This window comes from Pyxicephalus adspersus, chromosome 3 (assembly GCF_032062135.1).
Source record: "Pyxicephalus adspersus chromosome 3, UCB_Pads_2.0, whole genome shotgun sequence".
Classification (NCBI taxonomy): domain Eukaryota; kingdom Metazoa; phylum Chordata; class Amphibia; order Anura; family Pyxicephalidae; genus Pyxicephalus; species Pyxicephalus adspersus.
The window spans coordinates 3,121,737-3,135,154 of record NC_092860.1 but is presented as its reverse complement, the minus strand read 5'-3'; the positions used below and the strand labels follow the sequence as shown (position 1 = coordinate 3,135,154).

The 13,418-nt window shown below is 41.0% G+C and overlaps 1 protein-coding gene across 2 annotated transcripts in view; it reads right to left on the bottom strand.

Annotated features, from left to right (window-relative positions):
• MYCBPAP (MYCBP associated protein) overlaps positions 1–13,418 on the bottom strand; it is a 36,088-nt gene that overhangs the window by 21,035 nt on the left and 1,635 nt on the right. For both annotated transcript variants that reach the window (XM_072403340.1, XM_072403341.1), the window contains exons 2-8: positions 12,514–12,641; positions 9,440–9,599; positions 8,128–8,234; positions 5,993–6,170; positions 4,292–4,407; positions 4,066–4,216; positions 2,324–2,433 (exon numbers count right to left, since the gene is read on the bottom strand). In XM_072403340.1, the coding sequence (XP_072259441.1) occupies positions 2,324–2,433; positions 4,066–4,216; positions 4,292–4,407; positions 5,993–6,170; positions 8,128–8,234; positions 9,440–9,599; positions 12,514–12,641 (950 nt within the window). The remainder of the gene's footprint in view (positions 1–2,323; positions 2,434–4,065; positions 4,217–4,291; positions 4,408–5,992; positions 6,171–8,127; positions 8,235–9,439; positions 9,600–12,513; positions 12,642–13,418) is intronic.

The window sequence follows — 13,418 nt, the reverse complement described above, 5'->3', positions numbered from 1 at the left end:
ATCAGAAGTGGACATGAATGGCACATGAACAATAACTGTGTACTGTAGTCTTCTTCATGGGTAAATAAGGCATCCCCCTGAAAATAATCCCTAGAGCATATTTTGGCCTTCAAAAAAAAATAAGACAGTGTCTTATCATCGGGGAAACAGGGTATTGCAGCTGTATGCATACCGTTAACGTTTGTTCTTGGTTTATGTTGATTTATTGTATTCACAATGTATATATTAACATACCTGGTGTACATTGTCACACATAATAAATCCTATTTGGGCCACATAAAACCTCTTCTGTCTCTCTCTCTCTATTTTGGACCTCCAAGGGGGTGGCCCTTGACTTAACTGACCGTCAAGGGAATTACTATTATATACCTTCCTCCATCGCTAAATTGGGCTATGATTCACAATAATGTAAAAGATCAGTTACTACAAGAAGATTTATTAAAGGTGAACACCAAGCTGATATTAATATAACAATACATAAATAAAACTGAAATTGTGCATCCCTATTTTAATGCACCTATCCCTCCCTCAATATATTATGAACTGCAGCATTGTTTTTAAAATAGGTTATGGTGTCTGTAATGTGCAATCTTCTCAGGTCCAGTGTGCAGAACTGAACTGGCACCGCACATCAGGCCTGATTTATTAAAAGGAGAGGATACACTTTTATCAGTAAAGCTGAGTTATCCAGCAAACCTGGAATAGATTTCTTCAATGAAATTTCCTATTTGCTAGCAAATGTTTTGAATCCTGGACCAGATACATTCCAGGTTTGCTGGATTACCCAGCTTCACTGATGAAAATGTATCCTCTCCAGCCTTGGAGAGCATTAATAAATCAGGCCCATCATATCTGTGTATGTGTAGTTGGATATGCAGGTGATGAGTCTGAGTGATGTTGTTGCTATGAATTTATAATGGTAATTTAGGGAACAAAAAGATGAAAAGGGCAAATCATGCACAGTGGAGATGGAGAGGAAAGGGTTTGATGATGCTAGTAGTCCATCATCCCAAATATGAGGCAGAATTTGCAGTATCTAATGCTTAGGTATACAGATTCAGCAGCACCCAGGATGCAATTTACCGCACAGAGTAGGACTACTATACATAAGCAAAGTTTAAGGTAATTAAGTTAGTATTAATTACAATTAACTAGTGTTAGTATTACTAAATATAAAGTTGTCATTTCTTGTATGGGAGACTGAGAGAGGGAGGGCGGCACTAGGGACCAATAAGGGTTTGCTGGGTGCACATGTGCTGACAAGATACATGATGACAGCACAATGAAGAAATTAGATTATAGGTCTGCTGCTGCTTCTTCACTGGAAATTAATGGTTAGGTGCAGGCTGTGACTAAGCTGTATTGTTTCATTGCAGGTAGAGAAACGTCTGGGTAATTTCAGGACAGGAGAGGGAGAAATACAAATCAGTTTGCAGGTAAAACAGCTCTACCTTATATTCATTTCAGCTGTGTGTTTACCTGTTTGCCAGGAGTTCTGCTTTAGGTAAAGTTTCCCTGATTCATGAAAAGAAAGATTTAGAAGACTTTGTATTCAACCTGCCAAATAGTGTTTCTTGCTGAGCTGTGACAACCTGGGCCTGATTAATTAAAGCTCTCCAAGACTGGAAAAAATAGAGCCTGGGTGATGCAGCAAACCTGGAATGGATTTCTTAAAAATCATTTTCTAGCTATTAGCCAATGTTTTCAATTCTGAACAAGATTTATTCCAGGTTTGCTAGATCGCCACTATTCTCCCATGAAAGACTATTTTTCCCAGTCTTGGAGAGCATTAAAAAAATCCAGCCCCGAAAATCACCCCCCTCATTTATCTATGCTTGAGCTATATCACTGGCAGTTGAAATGCCCTGGTTCTATTGTACAGCTTTGTATGTCAGGTTAGAGGCAGCAGTGGTGGCTTGGGGGAGAGAATTATTTAGCTTGGAGAGTACATTCAAATTTCCTTTTTAACAATTTAAGAAAAGTTTTTCACATCACTCAACCCAAACTTAAATGCAGCAAATGAATATGTTGCTCTGGGTAAGGGTCACCTTACATTACAACCTGACCATACAATATTTGTAGAATGGACTTTAGATTGATCAAAACTTTGCAATAAATGACTTTTCTAAATGATCCAACCACTTTGAATCCTATCAGGCAGACCTGTGCACTGCATAGTTTTGGTAGACATAAAGTAGAATATACAATGAGACTGTAACATGTGTTACATGTGTCTGAGATGCACCAGTTGTCCTTTAATTATTTTATTAGGGCCCAATATTGCTAAGTTTGCCTTTTTAAATATGTTAGTTCCTATTCTTACCGGCTTTGTGAAGTTAAGCTCCTCCATGATGACTTTCAGCTCATGTCTACGATGCTGCAAATACAAACTTTTATCCCATGTGTTATGATATGGAGGATGTTCTGCGAGGCCTGAGGAGACAATAATGAGATGTGGAAACATAACGGGGACCAGAATATAGAACAACATCCAACATAATGTGGTATAAGACTTTTGGCAACAGTTTATTTTTATAGAGGGGTACAGGCCTAGCTGATATTGGCTGTGTAGATTAGACTTTCTCAACCTTTTTTTATCATACGGGAACATTTAAAATAACTTTAAGGTCTTCACGGAACCCCTTCTATAATTACTATAGCCACAGCTCTCAGTATTTTAGTGTCGTGGTCAGTGGGAAGAATGCTTCCTACTTTGCTGGCCATTGGGACGTATGTCACCCTTAAAGCAAAAAAGACCATTGTGTCAGTTAGAATGACCCGAGAAGCACCATTGTTAATGGCTCAGGGAAGCCCTGGCAACCTCTGGAGCCCTAAGGTTCCATGGCACCCTGGTTGAAAAACACTAGTGTAGACCATTATTAAGACAGGGACACCCAGGTACAGTACAAGGTTTGCTTTGCCCTTTTTTCAGCAAGGCAGCAAACACACTTTCAATACAGGAGAGGTACAGGAAAATCTTCTCCTCTATCTGCTATCTAAACTCAGGTCAGTGCAATAGAGTGCCTCCTAACATGTACCTGTTTCTGCTCTTCTGGGTTTTGGGTGATCCCACTCACCTTTGTGTTTGGTAGCTCTTTCTTTTACAATTCCCATAATAAAGTAAATGAAAATCCAACAGGTATATTGGGTGCCCCTCAAAAGTAGTACAGCAATTGTAAATGCTACTATTTACCAAGTAAGCAATGCTACTCATTTAAAAGAGCACTCAAAACCCGTTTTTTTAAACTTGCCTACCCATCTTCTTCTGTCTTTTGAAATCGTTACTACTTTCCACCACTACATATCTCCCCTCCTATTGTGTGATACTTCCCCCACCTCCTAGATTGTAAGCTCTTCGGGGCAGGGTCCTCTCCTCCTGTGTGACTGTCCGTATTGGTCTGTCATTTGCAACCCCTATTTAATGTACAGCGCTGCGTAATATGTTGGCGGTATATAAATCCTGTTTATTAATAATAATAATAAAGATATCTTACCAAAAGAATTCCCAAGAGACAAACTATAAGGTGATTTAACTTGCCTGTATGTATTAAAATCTGACTATTTGACATTTTATTGGGATTTACAAGCTTTGAAATTGAGATACAAAACAAATATATTACTGCAACATTTTTTAAAGGCAAACAGGATTGCATTTCTTACTACTTTTGACCACTAGATGGGGCAATTTATTAAACAAGAAACAAGCCGATGTCCCAGCATGTAAGACTAATACAAAACTGCAGCATGTCCTTCTTACAGAACCACTGCGTGTGAATGACAGGACCAGTAGTTCTTCCCAATATGAGCAGGCGGAGGGACCGGAAAACTGGCCAAATACCAGGACTAATTCAGCAGCCAATCACCCCTTTGGGGCTGTGTTGACAGGCTTGTGTTGACTTCCAGTTCACCTCCTGACCTGCATTTTAGCTGCTTGAACTGAGTTTTGCATTCCCATAGACTTGTATAGAAATGCGTATGTACTTAGAAGCGAAAAACAAACACATTGACATTTTCCCTTGTCTATGGCTCCCCTCAAAGCTGCCTATGTTTGCATTTGCATGATACCTGTTTCCTGTTTGATTCTGGAAGGTTTGCCTATATAAGTGATAGGCGATGGGTAACCTTGTTCACGCTGGGTGAGTGTTAATGCCAGTCCACCCAGTTCATCTCCAATCCGCTCAGACACATTCCAGAACTCACTTCCATTACGATAGCCCTGCAGAAACAGAATAGTTAATGTCTTGGTTCTGTCGCATTCATCATTTGTACAGATTTATATATCCCAACCCACCTTGCCGTTCTCCAGGGATGGGATACAGCGGTCTATGATGTGTCTTTCCTCCTGGATCCTGCGGTAATCTTCACAAACATTCATTACTAGTTGCTCGCTGGGCTTACCTAGACGTCCTGCAAAAACAAATAATAATAGGAGAGAAGCATATCTATTTAAAGTACATTGGCTTTTTTCATGCTGTTTTTAAAAGTTTTACACAACATAAACCCCCCTCATTTGATACTGACAGGACTTTTTAACCCCGTCACGTGATGAGCCAAGATCCTCCTAACACTCTTTAGTGTCAGTGGTCCTGTTGCTGCATAAAGTTATGATGTAAGTCCTATTCAATGCGGCTTTCTATTGTAGGTCCCGGCTGCCCAGGAGGTGTTCCATTGACAACGTACGTTCATAGGATGCTGGTCATCATTCAACCAGAAAACTTGCCATCCTGGCAATATATCCATATCTATTCTTCTGCATGTTTTTTGGTACTTAGAAGATGGATACATTTTCCTGTATATGTATGCGAAACTTGTTGGGACTATTGACACAGTGGGATTGATTTATTAAAGCTCTACAAGGCGGGAGAGGATACACTTTCAATTTCAAACCTTGAATGGATCTGGTCCAGGATTCAAAACATTTGCTAGCAGATAGGAAATTACTTTGAATAAATCCATTCCAGGTTTGCTGGATCACCCAGCTTCACTGAATAAAGTGTATCCTCTCCAGCCTTGGACAGTTTTAATAAATCAGGCCCAATCTCTGAATCTTTCAAATACAATTAAGCCTGCATTAGGCCTGCAATTGTATGGAAATACATGCTTGAACTGTCCAATTGAGTGATGGAAACTATACACATATAAAAGTTTGTGATTACCTTTGCATTTTTAACAGGATTTCTTGTGCTAAATAAAATTATTTTGGTTTTACTATTATTGTCTGTATAACCGAAAAAACTTTGTTCTCTCCACACCCCTAATGTAGGTGTATCATGTTGTATCTTGTTAAACTTAAAAAAAATAAAAACATGTTAAAGGTAATTGAAGGTAAGATGGTGGATTATACTGTCAGCCTGAATGCTGGGCTTTTGGTTTACCAGAGATTCCATAATCTTATACCTAGGCAGCATATTGGCTCAGTGGTTAGCACTCCGGCCTTTGCAGCACTAGGTCCCAGGTTTGAATCTCGGCCAGGACATTATCTGCATGGAGTTTGCAGGTTCTCCCTGTGATTGCGTGGGCTTCCTCCAGGTACTCCGGTTTCCTCCCACATTCCAAAAAACATGCAGTTTTTTGCCTCCCCCAAAAAACTTGCCTCCCCCAAAAAAACTGACCTTAGACTGTCATAATGACATATGACTATGGTAGGGACATTAGCTTGTGAGCTCCTTTGAGGGACAGCTAGTGACATGACTATAGACCTTGTACAGAGCTGCATAATATGCCAGCACTATATAAATATTGTATATTATTATTAATCACGTGGCTATCACTGGGAGCAGCCCAGAAAAGAAATGTTATTCTGCACTCATCTATCTCAGCATGGCTGTAACATATTAATACAATGCCACCTAAATATGTAACCTGTAGTATAAAAACAAAACATATGGGATCTGACAAGCTTGTATGATGATGCAGAAACTATTTGTATCCTTTAGAATCTGACACCCAATGATATGTTCACACAAAAACATGATGACTGCTTGGTACTAACGTGATAATGAGTCGAGCTGTCTCTTCCTCAGGGTCATGTGATGCTGCCAGTTGAGAAGAGCGTTGTCCTGATTGTAGTGGCGGCGGATACTTTCCTTCTGTTGGAGTTTCCCTGTCTCATCATGCATTCCCAAGCTCAGGAAGTCTGGTTGTGATGGTTCTGGGACAAGTTCAGCAACCTGAACACAAAGCACCAGGTGATATACAGTTCATATGTAGATAATGAATAGAAATACTTACAATGGATGTTCTGATCATTGAGGAAAGGGATTACCATACCGAACTACCTGGATATACACTATATGGGTAAACATATGTAGACACCACTCCAGATGAGTTCAGGGGCCTTGCAAAAAGAGTGCTATTATTACAAAGTAACGCTTGGTGGCCCTTTACTGTTCCAGAATGAAAAAGTGGGCTAACAATTTATTTGGGCTTGCGATGTTCTCCCAGTTTCCCCTATTCCTCCCTTCTTTCTCATCTCCTTTTTTCCATTTATTAGCCCCTTTTACTGATTTTTTATCTAAATCTGTCTAATGCAAAGTTTTTTACCTTTTTCTATGTTCTGGAAACTGTGGTGGACTTCTGGAAGATTCTAGGCGTGAGCCATTAAGTCATATAAGGTGGTTCAGCGTCACTGCTTCACTGTTCACCTGACATGACTGAAGGAAGCTCCCAACCCTCTCTCCCCTTTTACTGTTTTAATGTCGCTGGCATACTTATGTGGTTTGTCACCCCTTATTCGGGGGGGACTAATTTGGTATGGTTTTGTTGATTAATATTGCTCAAGCTTTAATGGCTGAGCAAGTTTATTTATTGATATGTACTGATATTTCGAGATAATAAGTTAAGATATTAAAACCAATAAAGTGCAGCGGCCATTTATTGCCAGGTAAATTGTTGTAGTGTCTTTATTATATTTTATTTATTTATATACATACATATATATATATATATATATAAATGTGTGTGTATATTTATTGACTTGTTGGGAGGGGAAGTAACTTCTGCAATTCCATGAGTTTATTCCTGTGTACAGTGTCAGCTCTATAGGAAAACTTTAATAAGTTTGATACTCAAGTGCCCTGCACAGAGCCCTAACCTCAACCCTACAGAACACCATTGGGATAAATTAGAATGCTGACTGTGAACCAGGTCTTATCATTTAGCATCAATCATTACCAGAACAAATGCAGGACTTAAATAAAGGTGTATCTGAACCTATAGAATTTTCTTTCTCCGCAAAGTCTTACAAATACCTGTTGATTCTGCCAAAGTAAAATCTAATGGTGCTTGCTGTAATGGAGAGGTAACAATGCTGCACTACTCCTGAATTTAGGACAGAGCTCACACTCTTATGCAGGCCGTGCCTGCTTGCATTACAGTGGGATAAAAATACTGAAATGGGCATTGAGCTGTTAGCATTATCAGTGGCAATTCATAAGTCTGAAGCTTGTCAATCAGCACCTGGCCACGCCTAACCCCTCTCAATGCTTGCTGGATTGACACGCTGCTTCTGTGGCTGAAACCCTGGCACAAAATAAGCTCACCTTTTGCAGGTGCTGGGAAAAAATGAACTAAATGAGTTAAGTCATCTCAATCCAAAAAAGATGTCAGAAGATCGGGATGTAGAAGAAAAGAAGGGAGGATTTGGCAGTGCCCGCGATGGAATGGGGAGAGGTGAGTATCCCCAGGGTTTAGTTCTGCTTTAAAGACATGCCCTTGGGGGTCACTGGCAGTTACCAGTGGGTTTATGTCATCTCCTAAGCCCCTCTAAATAACTGGGTCATGTGGTCACAGGTCCAAGCTGGTCACCTTGCGATCTATACAGAGGCTAAGATGGCACGGTCCTTAGCAGACAGAAGAATAGAACGGTTTAGTTCCACCTTAAATACCGTATTTCATACTTTGAAATTAAAAAAACATTATCTGCTTTTAGATACCTTGAATTGAGGCTATTCTAGAAGATTCTTTATTTCATAAATAGCTTTTTATAGATGCAGTATCATCAGGAGTAACTGCATTGTGAAATCAATACCATTAGAGTCACATAAAAGCAAGAAATTCCCCAGAAGGGAAAAAATAAAGGAATCTGCTGTATGCTGCAATACAAGGTTTTAAATGAAACTGACTTGCCTGCAAGTTCCCTCTTGCCGTTGCTTCTTTTTTCAGCTCCTGCAAACTTCCTAGAATGTTATGTGGCTGAAGCTGACCATGTGTACCGCTAAGAGGTACTTCTGCTTCTAAAACACAAGCAGCGTCATAGGTGAACTTTAGACAACAAGAAAATAAAAAACACTGAAAGGATATCAAAACTCAGTAAAATATATGGTATATGGATAATATACATAATGTATTGCAGCTTTCCAGTCCTTAGATATGGTGGCTGCATTTATTTTATGTTTCTTAACCTAATTCTCTGCAAGCAAATAAATGTGTGTTGAACTTGCCAGATATTAAAAAGCAAGGTTCTTAGATTTTACAGCAACTACAGAAACCTAACCATGAAATGAAACATCCTAAAGGAAACTAATGTAGACCTCTAATGCATACCATTTTTATTTTGGGTAGATGTATTATGTTAGTCAATCACAAACCTAAGTGGTTAGCTGCTAGAGAGTTAAACCTCCTACCAGCTTCTATTATCACTCAGGTACTCAATTAGTGGGATTTGACTCCTTAGTCCTTGGGTCTGCGTACCTGCTGTGTCTATTATGAGATGCTTCTACTATCCCTATGCTGACTTCCCCTGCTCTACCTATTAGGAGGGGTTCTCACTAGCTCTGTCCTGAGTTTCAGCTTCTAGACACCGGCTTTGCCCATTAAAGAGGAGGCCACTATCCCTGTGCTGAGTTCTGGGCCTGCACACATACTGTGGCCATTATGAGGGCCCCCACTATCTCCGTCATGAGTCTCTGTGTCTGGATACTGGCCAGGCCTATTAAAGAGGATGCCACTAACCCTGTGCTTAGCTACCAGTTCTGCACACCTGCTGTGCCCATTATGAGGGCCCCCACTATCTCTGATATGAGTTTCTGTGTCCAGACACTGGTCATGGCCATTAAAGAGGATGCCACTATCCCTGTGAGTTCTGGGGCCTGCACACATACTGTAACCATTATGAGGGCCCCCACTATCTCTGTACCAAGTTCCTGGGTCTGCATCTACTGTGCCAATAATGAGGGTTCCAACCATACTGGGTTTGCACATCTGCTCATCATAAGGGGCTTCCTCTATGTATGCTGAATTTTATATAATGAAGAATGTAGCAGGATTGCACAGAGAAATGATTCCCAGGTAAAAAGGAGAAGATAGGAGTGAGAAATGTCGGGGGATTATACTGTATGAATATTGCAGTAGTCAGTGTGGGGCTGACCGAGTGCACCACGTTCCACATATCAGTTTTGAGTGGACTGATCCTTTAACTAACACATATGAGAACACTTACCTGAAAATGTTTGTCCCCTGGATGATGAATCTTGTGGTGCAGGACGAGCCACCAACAGCCGTCTTTTTCTGCCCTCCTCCTTATCATGATGTTTGCGAATTAAAATTCTGTTTGTAACTGGGGACTTCTGCTCTTCTCTGGGACGGCGAGGAAGATGAAGCTACCAAAGAAGAGAACACAACAGTGTCAATTTCCAGTAAGGTCATTACCCATAAAATCAGAGAGGAAAGGCGAGGGTTGGGGGGTGTAAAGTAGAGGCATTCTTTTTGCTCCTGGATTATTCGTGGGCCCTAATAACCCTGTGTGGGTACGGGGAGCGGCTTCAAATTACCCAATGGGTACATTACACCCCCCTCTATTGACTAATCAAGAACCCTTAAAATCTAGGGGGGGTTATACATTAATACAACATACACAGACAGACAGATCTTCCATTAGTAAGGACAGAGGATGGCAAATCTGATAAAATCTGCCACTTCATTAACAATTCAGAAAACAGGTGACTATATGGTCAGACCTAATTTTGCAAAGGGAGACCCGCTGCAAGGGTATTTTTTAAGTTTTGTTTTAGATAAGTTAACTAAACTAAACCATGTGCAAAAGTTATGTTTTTAACACTTATCTCACCCTAAGACTACATTCACACTAGTATTAAAAAGCAGCCACTGCTAGATACTGCAAATCCACTGACTGTCATTGCCCCAGCTGAGGGGTGAATGCTGATTGATGTCACCCAAATACCGGATCAGCCTCCACCATCTGGTAAACAAGGTCAAAAACTGCTGATGCAAGTGAAAAGTTTAAATGTGCGAAGGAAATGACATAACTACGAGAAGGGGAAGCTGTGGTGGATTTGGGGAGAAAATTTCAAAAGATTTTAATTTACTGAACCCACAATGTGTCTTGTAAACCCGGAGTAATGATGATGACAATATGAAAACTTATTATATTCTTTACGCAAGTAATACAACACATCATTATGTTGATGCTACTGAAGACAAACAAAAACGTGTTTATTCCACATGATAACCACAAATAGGCAAAAGGGTTCATTTATATATTAGCTCATTTTAGGGACGGATTCACAGCACGGTGTGTTGATTAAATGCATGCAAACAGGGGAATTTTTTTTCAAATGCAATGAAACACAATATGCAGATCGTTCAAATTGTTAGTTACATAGTTATATAGTTAGTCAGTCCATCAAGTTCAACCCCTAGGGAAATAAACATATCCCAGATTTAAAACCCCATGGGCATAGCTAATCCAGAGGAAGGCAAAATAACCCAAATGGCTCCAACAGGGGAAAAAAATCCTTCCTGATCCCATGAGGCAATCGGATGTTCCCTGGATCAGCAGTCTCTGTTATCTTTACTTTAAAGCTTTAATCCCCAGTTATATTCTGTGCTTCTAGAAATCATCCAGATTTTACTCAAAGCAATCTTTAGAACTTGCTGAAACTACTTCATGGGGGAGCAGATTCCACATTTTCACAGACCTTACAGTGAAGAATCCCTTCCTTATCCGGAGCTTAAACTTCTTTTCCTCCAGACATAAAGAGCGCCCCCTTGTGCTTTGTATTGACCTTACACTGAATAAGTAAGAGAGTTCTCTATATGGACCATTTATATATTGATGCAGCATAACAATGCATGTTTTCTGAAGTGTGTTGTGTTAAAGAGTTGTGGCACTGTTCAAAATAAATAACACTGGAATGCACAGCGCCTGCTTTTTATAATAACGCACAGAAAAACACACATTACCCCTCATACCTGAATGATATATTAAAGCTCTGCTCTAGCCAAACACCCTATCCCCCCTACATATACACAAATACTGGGTCTGGTTTACAGTCTGGACTGGAAAAGATAAACAATCATGGGAGAACCAGGACGATCCTGCAAACCAGGAATAGATTTCTTAAATAATCATTTGTTGTTACAGTAGTTGGCAATGGTTTTCAGACTAGTTCCAGGTTTGCTGGATCACCTAGCTTCTCTCACGATAGTTGACCACCTCCAGTCTTGGAGAGCTGTAATAAATCAGGCCCAATGAGTTTAGTGTTGGCGGTTGTCTTAGGCTTTACAGTGTTCAACCCAGAAATTTTTTTAAACCAGGTGGGAAGAAATTATAGGCGGGTGGCAGCCCCTGTGTTGTGACCCATCTCCAACTTCTCTGGGGAGAACACTGCGCCTTAGGATTGATTTTGTCATGGCACGGGGACAAGTTAGCCTGCACACAAACTGCACCTGGATCTGCCCCAGCAAGAGGTATCAGCAAGGGGCACATGTAAGTAAAATAGTTGTTTTTGGTGATTGGCCCATTGGTTTCATAATAGACGAATGCCTTATGTTCAAGTTACATGGACCCATTTTTTTCTTGCCCCCCATGCTGAAATGTAACATTTATAAATAGGCCTAGTGGAGTCATTATTAGATGAGCAACACATACGGAGGCTGGTAAGTTTGGTCTGAGAGGTGATGCCTAATGACCTTATCATTGGGTCAACCCAGGCACTTTATTCCTAAACACAGTCATCTAAATGTGAGACTCAAGAACATGGTAGACAATGCAATGCATGGGTTTGATGCCACTATGGATGGTGAGATAAGAACCAGGTGTTGTCTATCACATGGACAGTACTTACTGTAAGTTAACAGTACTAAAAGGCTACTAGGCAAATATTGATGTCAGGAGGTTTACAGAGGAGACTAAATGGTAGTGAGTTGGGAAGGTTATAGTCAAAACAGGGTAATGGACCAATATGAAGAGGAGGCCTCAAATGAATAGCATTAAAACTCCCTATACCCCCCCCCCCCTACTTCCTATACTGCCAGTTGGGGCTTTGGGGAAAGTAGGGGCCCTGGGAAGTTTCCTAGGTTGCCCTACCCTAAAACCAGCCCTGGCAGTGACACACCTACTAGCTCCCCAGTCTTTCATTAAAAGCTGAGCCACTTTTTGGAATGGACATGCTGTGTTGATTCCCAGCCCCAGCACCATAGCAAAGCTTTCATGTACCATATGCAAAGCCCACAGAGATAGAATAACAATATTAATCTCATACAGCATCTCACCTTCTCCAGATCACCCAGTCTGATTGCCAGGGACTGAATTTCATCTCCTATCAACACGCTGCTTGATTCACTCAGTTCAATGGGCACTGGCGGAGTGGACTGCTCAAATACCTTTGACTTCCTCTTCTCTGCAACAATCAAACAATTAGTATAGTAATAGTAAAGTAAATTAGTAAAGTATTAGTAATATTTATTAATGGCCTATATTTCAGATTTGCATTGTGGGATGGGGGTTTTCGGGTGGACTTAAAAAGTCAAAAATGTGGCAGCACGGATCCTCAGAGGTAGCACTCTTGCCTTTGCAGCGCTGGGTCCCAGGTTTGAATCTCGGCCAGGACACCATCTGCATGGAGTTTGCGGGTTCTCCCCGTGCCTGTATGGGTTTGCTCCCACATTCCAAAAACATGCAGTAAAGGATCATTGGCTCCCCATCAAAATTGTCCTTAGACTGTATTAATGACATATGACTATGGTAGGGACATTAGATTGTGAGCTCCTTTGAGGGACAGCTAGTGACATGACTATGGACATTGTACAGCGCTGTGTAATATGATGGTGCTATATCAACAATAATATTAAAAATACACCGGCTGGCCAAAAAATAGGCAGCTATTGACCTATTTGACCCCAATGACCTATTGACCCCAGCAGACCTTGGGTGGGTGCCTGGGGGGGCAGTGCTATGAACTGGGGTGCCTGTGGGGGAAGTGTTATGATCTGGGGTGCCTGCGGGGGCAGTGTTATGATCTGGGGTGCCTGCGGGGGCAGTGTTATGATCTGGGGTGCCTGCGGGGGCAGTGTTATGATCTGGGGTGTATGTGGGGGCAGTGTTATGATCTGGGGTGCCTGCGGGGGCAGTGTTAAGATCTGGGGTGTCTGTGGGGGCAGTGTTATGATCTGGGGTG